Consider the following 11380-nt stretch of genomic DNA (forward strand, 5'->3'; position numbering starts at 1 on the left):
ATCTTTTTGACCTAAATTTAACAAAATCAATGGCCAATGAAGGGCCCCCACGCCCAGTGGTACTGGGCGTCAAACCCAGTACCACGCGGTCCAATTTCCCTGAAGGGCCCCTGAGAGCCAAGGGCCCCTGGGCCATGGCGCCACTGGCTAATTTGTCCCTGTTCAGGGTGAGGCACTCAGAGGCACGCACCAAATCTGGGATTGGTCTTCTGAACACCTCAAGACAATAGTCTTTGGTCACTAGTTACTGATTCCAACCAATTTGCAATAGCCTACTAGTAGTAAGCTGCATAAAATAAAATGCATGATCCAGTATAACAGAAACAAAATACATTTAAATGAGAAAAGGGGATACAGGATAGTGTGTTTTAGCTGTCTTTGAATAGGCCTGCATACATGTACATATCATGTATTTCATACAGCAAGTGCAATCCAATCCGATTGCTTCACAGATCAAAGAAGAAAAAAAACATTTTAGAAAGATTAATGAAAGAGGGAAAGTAGTATCATTTTTTTAAGCACAAAGGGGACAATATAAAAATCCCTATAAAACCTATGGGCAAAGGCAATGCTAAAAGGGTGTGCCTCAAGATTCGTCTTCAAACTTTAGCTAATTAGCTCTGACTTTATAGTTTTCCAGTAGGAGAGCATTGTCAGCCAGTGGATTTATTAGGCTCTAGGCTAGTAGGCTCTAGCCTATTTACACTTTAACTCTCTTCCCAGAGACAGAGATAGATAGAGAGGGGGGGAGAAACAGAGAGGGGGGAGGGAGGGACTAGGGAGAGAGAAGAGAGAGAGAATGAGAATCATGCTAGTGACAAATGTTTCACCATGCAGTGATATGTTTGTGATCACCCAAATGTCTAATTAGAATACTGCGAAATGTTGTCTCGTGTGTGCACTGTGTGGGGGGCGGGTGGTCGTCTGTGTGTAGGAAGGAAGGCTATATATTTGCAACATTTATTACCGCCGCCGTTTCCCGAGTCACGCTGATGAGATGAACCAAACTACAGGCATATACTTTGGAAAAGCTGGAAAGGAACGCTCGCAATTAACAAGAAGAATACAGGTGCCTAATTATACCTTTCAATTAGCGAAATAATTGTCAATTACGGGTCTTCACTCTTCAGGCGTTGTTGACAGGACCTGAACAACAACAGGACAAACAACAAAGACTCTTCTTCTTGTTAACATGGAAGAACTTGCTCGTGAAAGTATCTGCCTGATGGCCAGGTCTGCATCCCACGCAGACCCACCACGGCTCGGCTCGTTCGGCGCCGTGTTCATCATGCTGAAGTCTGCCCTGGGCGCCGGACTGCTGAACTTCCCCTGGGCCTTTCAGAAGGCTGGAGGTATCAACACTGCCATTAGCGTGGAACTGGTGAGTGAAGCTTTCAAAGTACGGTTATTTTAGAATAGACCAACATTAAAAACTATACGCGAATATAGCTATGAGACAAACAATGCGAATATAGGCCTAGGAGGCCTATCTTTCTGGTGCATGGCTCAGGCTGGCCACTGTCTGTCAGTGAGAGTGACAAATCAGTAAAGTTTGAGCTGTTCTGGTCCTGGGAGCTACAAACCAAACGATCCCCGAGCCAGTGAGACAGTGACAAATCCATAGAGTATATAAAATGACAAATCAGTCAAGTTTGAGCTGTTCTGGTCCTGGGAGCTACAAACCAAACGATCCCCGAGCCAGTGAGACAGTGACAAATCCATAGAGTATATAAAAGGACAAATCAGTCAAGTTTGAGCTGTTCTGGTCCTGGGAGCTACAAACCAAACGACCCCCGAGCCTACACTAGTACAGAATGAGCGTAGGGACTGAGGGCACATATGGGGCTAGTCCTGAGTAAAATGGTACAATAACCTTAAATGCAATGCATTGATTTGATTGTGCTACAAAAAAGCTATCACAACTTAAGTGTGTGAAGCCACTAGCCAGCCTATGTTTGAGGTGGGGGATTGCTAACTTGAGGCTAAAGACCATTCTCCATTACCATTCTCTCTCCTTGGTGTGAAAGAGAGACCTCTTTTCACAGGATGGTTCTAATGAAGGTCCCAGGTCAGGGTCTGGAGCCTCAGCATTTCAGAAAATGATCACCAAAGTGTGTGTGTGTGTGTGTGTGTGTGTGTGTGTGTGTGTGTGTGTGTGTGTGTGTGTGTGTGTGTGTGTGTGTGTGTGTGTGTGTGTGATGGGAATCAATTAATTCATAATTGATAAGTTTTGATAACCTTATCGATTCGTCAATCGATTGATTAACCGGTTAGTTGATAAGCGGCATTTCTTTTAAAAAGTGAGAATCTTAATTTCCCTCAATGTCTAACAGAAAAATCGACATTTCGATGATAGCCTATAGCCTAGAAAGAATACAAAAGGCATATTATATTCCTTAATCAAATATTTATTTGACCATTGACGATACAGGGCCAGGCATCAGGCATCTTTGTATGAGGAATAAAATGAAACGTGCACTGTCTTGTCTGTCACATCACATGCAAAAGTAGCCCCAGTATCATGTGCCCTCAGTCCCTACGCTCATTCTGTAGCTCCAAGATGAGGTCACACCAAGCCCCCACTCCCCCAGTAAGGCTATCCAACGTTGAAGATGCCACTACCTACTGGCGAAATGTGGAATTGCAGCACTTTCATGGAAGTGGACAGACGTTCATGACGTCACGTGAAGCCCGGACCTCAATTTTGAGCCCTGGACCTCAATTTTGAGGTCCGGGGCTAGGCTAGGCTAAACGTCCGCTCGCTCGAGCCATTGAGTTATAATTATACTTCCGGCAGTCTTCCGGGTGCTTCAAAACGCCACTGAGCAACTTCCACTGAAATTAATAGCGGGGGGGGGGCGGGGCTAACGCTCCAGTTCGGTCTCTATCCTTTATAGCTCTATGGGTCACACCCACGATCCATCCCGCATGGTTTCCAAAATGAACGCTTCTTACCCTTTTTCTGTACACTGAATCCAAAAAGTGAAGGGCGACTAGCGTGCTAAACTGATTTAAACGTAACGGCCAAGAAAATCCAAGTTTAAACGGTTAAATGAGCGTTTAAATCTGTTGTTTAGTCAGCCGCTTCCATGTTTATCAAGGAAGTTGTGCGCGTGCAATGCGAGTGAACTGAAGTCAGTTGGAAAATGTAATTCCATATTCGACCAGGGTAGGTGCCGGGGAGGCGCTAAAGCTTTTCAACTTCCTTGAAAAACATGGTAAACAACCGATTTAACCGTTTAAACTTGGATTTTCTTGGCCGTTCCTAAATTTAAATTAGTTTAGCACGCTAGTAGCCCTTCACCTTTCGGATTCATTGTGCAGAAAAGGGTAAGAAGCGTTCCTTTTGGAAACCATGCGTCGTTTCTGAACCGCGGTGGGAGCTGCCGTGGGTGTGACCTCATCTCGGAGCTACAGAATGAGCGTAGGGACTAAGGGAACATATTGGGGCTAATGCAAGACGTTTCTGTGGCTACCAAGGGGGGAGGGGGGACTCTTTTTGTGCATTCCTCGGCCACCTATGTACGTTCACAGAAAACCGCCCAATGATAGAAGCGCAGAAGTTTCGATTAATTATTTCTTAACGGCGATTAATCAAAGATTAACTATTAACATCGTGTGTGTGCGTGCGTGCGTGCGTGCGTGCGTGCGTGCGTGCGTGCGTGCGTGCGTGCGTGCGTGTGCTTGATTTGTTGTGTTTCAATATTTTTTATTAAGCAGAAAAGACAAGACATGGACAATACATGAACTTATGACACCCCATGTGTCATAAGTATGACATACGACACATAAGTTCAACATACGACACTTAACCCATTCTGGGCTGGAACCCCCTTCTGTAACAGTTTTTTTTTTCTTTTTTTTTTCTATTAAACACTTTGAGGTTCTCTGGGGGTTTAAATCCAGAGCTATAAGACATTAATGAGATCAACCATAATCCCAGATGGGTTGACAGTTCAATAACAGGACAAAAACAAAAAGTATATGCAAATCATAAGATACCTATGCCAAAGGGGCATAGGGGCAGAAAGTATATTCAAATCATAAGTACCTATTTACAGTTTCACACCAAATTGCATCTTTTTAGATTATGTAAATCTGACCCCTATACCTCCACATTGGTATGTCGTCTAACTGGCCTCCTCGGTCATTCCAATACACATAACATTTGACCACTCATCCCCTATATGAGGCGCCAGAGGCAGCCATGCTTCAACGAATTCGGCCAGGTTGCCCCGTAGGACACATGAGAGCCTCTCCAATGGCATTAAGCGCAGCACTTTTTCAAACCATAATATAACACTAGGAGGGCTGTCATCTATCCATTTATGAAGGATTGACAGCCGAGCAGCATAGAGCAAGGCTCGTACTAGATGTTTGTTACTTTTAGTTAGTATGGTAATTATGTCTGCCCCTAATATGTAGTGAATTGGATCTAATGGTATTCTAATTCCGATCAGTTTCAGAATTTCATCTTGAATAGATACCCAAAAGGGTCTGATTAGTGGGCATGTCCACATCATATGGCTGTGGGTACCTTGTGGGTGCTTGATTTGTTAAAGGCACCCAATTCTCGTCCTATATGCGTCTTGTCTTGGGTTGTGATTTTGACACTTCATCAAAACTGAATTGAAGTTGAATTGTCTTCTCGCTGCACGGGTGATTTTTCTATTCTCCTGTATACCCTCAGGTATCGCTTGTGTTCCTGATAAGTGGCTTGGTGATTCTGGGCTACGCCTCGTCCATCAGCAGACAGAACACCTATCAGGACGTGGTGAGCGAGGTGTGTGGGCGGGCCATAGGTCAGCTGTGTGAGGTCTGCTTTTGCTTCAACCTCTTCATGATATGCGTGGCCTTCTTGGTGGTGGTGCAGGACCAGCTGGAAAAATGTGAGTGGTTGTTATTTAGACCTGAACTCGATTTTACAAAATGTCTTCTAAATCCTACCAGTTTTCTGAAAAACCTATGTTTCTATCTCACCGGTGGTCAAGGACCCCCCAGAATTTTCTGTATTTGGCCACGGACCCCCCCAAAATGTTCGCTCTGAAAGAATATATATTCAAAGATTTGCGCCACATTTTCACGAATTTAAAAACCTACAATTTAAAGACCTACAAGCTCGTAGCGCGGCACTCGGTGCCACACTACGAGCTTGTAGATCTGCTATTTTTCAATAGCTGAAGCATAACATAATGCTTAAAACACCAAAAGGGGTTCCCGCCCCAAAATGGGTTAATGAGACGCATGACAAAGTAACTTGTATCCCCAAACTGGGAGAAATCATCACTTGGATCTCTTTGATGATGTCCTCAGAATACTTCCACAGCCAACCTCAGGCACAGAATATCACACAAAGCCTGTACACTTGCCCAACTGTGGGATGATATGGCATAGGCCTAGATATCGTGATTTAAATCAATTAATTTAGTTATTTACCGGTACTAAAGATATGGGACACTGTCTGTATGTGGATTTTTATAAATATTTCACAATTAAAAACATTACACATAAAAACGGGAACCCCTTTTGGTGTTAGCATTATGTTATGCCTTAGCTATTGAAAAATAGCAGATCTACAAGCTCATAGCGCGCCACGAGCTTGTAGGTCTGCTATGACTAACATAGAAACAGCTTTTTTTAGAAAACTGTCAGGATGTAGAAGACATTTTTTTAATCTGATCTCAGGCCTGAATGGGTTAACAGGAGTTTGGAACACAGACATTTTTCCCCTCCCCACTTCAGAATCACACACTTTTCTTGTTCTCCTTCAGTGTGTGTGTCTTTGTATGAGACTGTGACCGGGTCCAGCGAGGGAGAGGTTCCATATTACTGGTACACGGACCAGCGCTTTCACCTCTTCATAATGTGCGTCGTATTCATACTGCCTCTGTCCATCCCCAAAGAGATTGGCATACAGAAATATACAAGGTAAATCATTCATTATTGTCAGATCACATTGTTTTCCTTAAAGGCACCCTTTTTGAAAAAGAATATATGTTGACGTTTAGAAGATTTAGAACACTTTCCTGGGGGTGATTTATGTGTGTAATATGTGTTTTGTTTTTTTAGATATTTTAGATTTTTAGCAGTGAGCCCAGTGTCTCTGATGTGATGGGCTCACTTCCTTCCTGGACTACAATCCCCATAATGCTTTGGTGCACTGTGCACCTTGTGGATAGGGGGAGGGCTGTCTTACTGACTCAACATGTAGTCCAGGAAGTAAGTGAACCCAGTGTCCTTCCATGACATCAGAGACACTGGGCTCACTCCTAAAATCTAAAATATCTAAAACCACATTATTACACACAAAAAGACCCCCAGGAAAGTGTTCTAAATCTTCTAAACGTCATTAACACATATTGTTTTTGTCCCCTTAAAGTTGCATTTAATGCTACATAGTGATTTTCTCTCATTGTAAGTGTGTTAGGTACGTTGGCTGCCAGCTATCTCTGCGTGTCAGTCATAGTAAAATATTACCTGATGGAGAGTCATACAGCCATAGTAACCCCTGAGCACAGCCAAGGGTCAGTAACAGGTTTTTTTTGTGTGGAATGCATGCGTGTGAGACTATCAACAATTATTGTTATAGCAGCATTACTATGACATTATTACAAGTTTGTTAAATAATAACTGTGTTCTGTGATTTTCAGCATAAGTTCATGGGCTTCAATGTTCAGTGTTGTACCAACCATCTGTTTTGGCTTCCAGGTAATGCCATACGTTTACGTTAGGTCTTACAGGACCACACCGTTGTCATTAAATGTCTTTTCACAGCTTCAGCCATACTGTATATTCTACAATACATAAACACAGACAATGTTTCTATGAATTACTTTATTGTAGCACGGTTGATTAATCATGGACTTTGAATTGGACTTAATCAACATGGACAATGTTCTCTTCAGGGACTATTTTCAGCTGGATGTTTCAGATCAATCCATGCTTCTTTACAATGTATAAAACACAACAATAATGTGATTTTGATTAACCAAAAATAAGTGCACAATAACTATTTATTTAATGTGTTGTATTACCTATTAGAAACTAGCTTCAAGTGGGCGCATTTAAATTTCCATGCCGTACTGAAGAAAAAATAAAATCTTTCTTGGAACACACCATACTGCTGGTATGTCTGATAGGGTAAGCAGTAGGGCATTCACTTCTAGTCATTTTTACTAGTTGACTAGTTGCCTAGTTTACTAGTCGACTATTCAACGTTGTTTAACTACCTATTATGTAAAAAGAAAAAAAAAACTTTTTTTCTTTTTTTTTTCTTGGAAATAAATATTTGTACATTTAAAAACGGTGTACATTGGTGACTATAACTATAATCTACCTGATCTTGAGGCCTACAAAATCAGGAAAATAAAAACTTTTTTCTTTTTTTTCTTATCAACTAGTCAACTACCAGCAAGGTCGACTAGTGGATTTACTAGTCGACTAGTAAACTAGTCGAATAGTTGCTTGTACCATGTCATCCTTTTACAGAGGTCAGAATAATAATCTGTCTGTCTGTCTGTGCATGTTTCAGTGCCACGAGGCCTGTATAGCCATCTACAGCAGCATGGAGAATAAGAAGATGTCCCACTGGGTGTTCATCTCTGTCATCTCCATGTTCTTCTGTTTACTCATCTACACACTCACTGGTGAGCTGACTTCCTAAATGATCAATACGGTTGGTTGGCTTCAATGTACAAAACCTGCCTCTCACGTACTCTCTTCACATCGGCACCTATGTTGAAAATCTGTTAATGTTTCTATTCTACTGCTGAACCGTATATGCAAACAACTGCATTTGCTACTACATGGTATTGGTAACCTCAGGCACTGTGAGGCATACCTATTCCGCTTTTTATAATTGTAGTACATCATGTAGTGTACCTTACAATTTACAATTTACAATTTAGGCATTTAGCAGACGCTCTTAATCCAGAGCGACTTGACCTTATCAAGTACGCACCTATTACTACAGTTTATACTGTAATATGCTGGTCCTTTTAGAACTGCCTTGCCATTGTCATGGTGAATATCTGGAACACCTGACTGCCTACCTGACTATGTATTTATTTCTTTACCGTTCTAGGAACATTATTTTGGATTAACTGACCTGTTTTCTATTCTGCTTTCCTTGCTCTTCTTTCCATCTCTAAAATGGTCACCCGGCCTGTTTTATAATGAAAAAGGGGCCCACACAATATCTAGGACAAGCAAAAAATATAATTTTACCAATCGTCATTTTGGGCCTTTACCAAACGTTGTTTTGTCCTTCAAATGAATGTTGGGTTAACCTCTTTGGTGTGCATCAGCCCTTTGTTCAATGTTGACCCACCTGTTTATTAGTTTAGTTTAGTTTATTTCGAACCTTTCACATGTATAACAATACATAATACATTATACACTTGAGTGGCCCGAAAAGGTGTAGGCTGAAGCTAAAAGCTTATAATTGCCTACCCTATTGGTTTACAGAACCAAATAAAAAATAAATAATAATAATAATGATAATAAAGCTGACAAAACTGTCAGACAGTAAACTAAGAAAATAACATAATAATAGTAATAATAGTAATAATAATAATAATAATAATAATAATAATAATAATAATAATGAAATGAGTTTGTGTATGGAATGATAAGACTCAGACCCTCTATAGACTGCTTCTTTGTAATATTTATACATTACTTATTAATAATTGCATTTTAATTGTTTATACCTTGAACCCATTTAGACCTGACGTTGAAATTTTTTAAAAAAAGTTTTCTAAATCATGACAATTTTCTGAAAGATTTGAGGCACATAAAAAAAAAGCAGACCTACAAGTTCATATGAGCTTGTAGATCTGCTATTTTTCAATAGCTAAATTATAACATAATGTATGTAACCACCAAAAGGGGTTCCCGCTCAAAATGGGTAAACCTGGGATCGTTATTCTCTTTATGGACAGGTGTGTATGGCTTCTTGACATTTGGACGCACTGTGGCCTCGGATATTCTGATGTCCTATCCAGGAGATGATGTGGTTATGATCATTGCCAGACTACTGTTTGGAATATCAATTGTGACCATCTATCCTATCATCTTGCTACTGGGAAGGTAAGCACCGATCTGCACAGAATAAGCATTGTGTGTAGCCTACTCCAAAATGAAACGAAGCAGATTTTAGCCAATCTGAGAATCCCATCGTCAAATATTCGGGAAAACAGCGGCCCCTGTTGTTCCTCGAAATGTGTTGACGCAGGCAACAGTCTGTCTTGAGAGACTAGATTTTAGCTAACTGAGATGTGTTGTTTTGTATATAACTAGTCCATATACACTATAGTATACCATATACACACGCACACACCAAAGCTATCTGCAGACTTGAGACCAGCAAATGGCACCACAGATCCACTAGCCAGTGGCAAAATATTCCAATCACCTGCAAATTTGGGTAATGATCAAATCGGCTTCAATCAATTCTAAGATATACCAACTCACTTGGGAGAAAAATACAGAAGAAAGGCCACGTAAAAGACCGTTTTGTAATTCTCATGCATATGTATTTCATTAACCACCCACATATTGGCACATGTCTATATAGGCTACTTGCTATGCGTTTAAATCAGAGCCATGGATAACTTTGCACTATTGAACCAGCTCTCTCTGATGTTGTGTCTGTGTAGCCCTCAGCCATGTGTTTGGGGGGGGGGGGGTGTATGTGTGTGTGTGTGTGTGTGTGTGTGTGTGTGTGGTGTGTGTGTGCGCGCGCGCGCGACACCTGATATCTTACATTTTGTCTGTGTGCATGAAATAGATCCGTGATCCTGAATTTGGCGCTGCGCATCCATCGCAATCGGACGGGCGTGGTCACGCGTACGTTTGAGAACCGGTGCAGAGTGGTCCTGACTGTGATATGGATCGCGGTCACACTCCTCATCGCCATGTTTGTCCCTGACATGGGCGAGGTCATCAGTGTGATAGGAGGAATCAGTGCCTTCTTCATCTTCATCTTTCCTGGTATGAAAGGAAATTGCACTATAAGCCATTTAGACCCGAGTTAAAAACATTCACTTTGAAAGAATATATATTCAAAGATTTGCGTCACATTTTTAGGATTTTTCAAAAATAGCAGACCTACAAGCTCGTAGCGCGCCACTCGGTGGCGCGCTATGAGCTTGTAGATCTGCTATTTTTCAATAGCTAAATTATAACATAATGTTTAAAACACCAAAAGGGGTTCCCGCCCAAAATGGGATAATATACAGTATATGTGTGTGTTTCTATGGGTTCACATTTGACACACAAGCCTATAGAGCGTCGCAGTCCCGCCCCCTACCATGGCCCAGGAAATTATTTTCCGTTCATTTTCCTCATAGACATTTCAGAAACGATTTATTTAAAGACGTTTACGCCGCGGACAAAGCCAACTCTTGTCGTGACAAATCATGACAACAAACACAATCTTTCGGGGCCAAACAAAGAATTAGAAAGTAGAAAAAAACAGCACTTTTTTGTTGTTTTTCTTCTATGTAACTATTTGTTTGGTCCAAAATATTGTGTGTGTTGTCGTGATTTGTCACGACTCGAGTTGGCTTCGTACGACGCTTAAAAGGTCTTTAAATAAATACGTTTTGAAATGTCTATGGGAAAAATGCATTGGATTTCATTTCCTGGGCCATGGTAAGGGGCGGGACTGCGACGCTCTATCTATATGAATGTAAATGTATGTAATAAACATTCATATGCGTTTGTGTTACAGGTCTCTGCTTAGTATTCCTAATGCAGTCAGAGCCGGTGTCTCCAAGAGTCAGGTGAGAGTGCACATAAGCATCAAATGACAAAATACCGTTATGCACGCTCTCTGTGTTTTACAGTGAAGAAGTGCAGAGTGATAATTACAGTTGGGTGCCTCCAATATTGTCCCTTATCATTTGACCCATTTAGGCCTGACCTCAAAATTTAAAAAAATCCTTCTAAATCCTCCAGTTTTCTGAAATAAATATTTTCACGATTTAAAAAAAATAGCAGACCTACAAGCTCGTAGCGCGCCACTCGGTGGCGCGCTATGAGCTTGTAGATCTGCTATTTTTCAATAGCTAAATTATAACAATGTTTAAAACACCAAAAGGGGTTCCCGCCCAAAAAGGGTTAACTGTCCTTTTGCGCAGATCACGCAAACCTCAGCAAAAAGAAAAGGACAATATCGATGGCCTCCAACTGTATATTTGTATTCTTTACAAACGGCATGGATGACCCATATTGATTTGTTTCTTGCTCCCCTTCCCCTATCTCCTTTTCCAGAATGCTGTTCACAGGGTGGGGTGTCGTAACAATTGTTGTCGGGGTCTTCATTTTTGGACAAAGTACGACTATAGCCATAATGGAGCTTGTCCACAAATTCTAA

General features: G+C 41.3%; 1 protein-coding gene across 1 annotated transcript; it reads left to right on the top strand.

Moving 5' to 3' along the window:
- Positions 1 to 1192: 1192 nt before the first annotated feature.
- On the top strand, positions 1193 to 11380 carry LOC306920831 (putative sodium-coupled neutral amino acid transporter 8; the record flags this gene model as incomplete). Its single annotated transcript, XM_079497752.1, has 10 exons — positions 1193 to 1381; positions 4691 to 4889; positions 5772 to 5928; positions 6420 to 6524; positions 6651 to 6708; positions 7532 to 7646; positions 8943 to 9090; positions 9791 to 9993; positions 10736 to 10787; positions 11278 to 11380. The coding sequence occupies 10 exons, from the start codon at positions 1193 to 1195 to the stop codon at positions 11378 to 11380; spliced, it is 1329 nt and encodes a 442-aa protein (XP_079353878.1).

This window comes from Electrona antarctica (assembly GCF_951216825.1).
Source record: "Electrona antarctica genome assembly, chromosome: 3".
Lineage (NCBI taxonomy): Eukaryota > Metazoa > Chordata > Actinopteri > Myctophiformes > Myctophidae > Electrona > Electrona antarctica.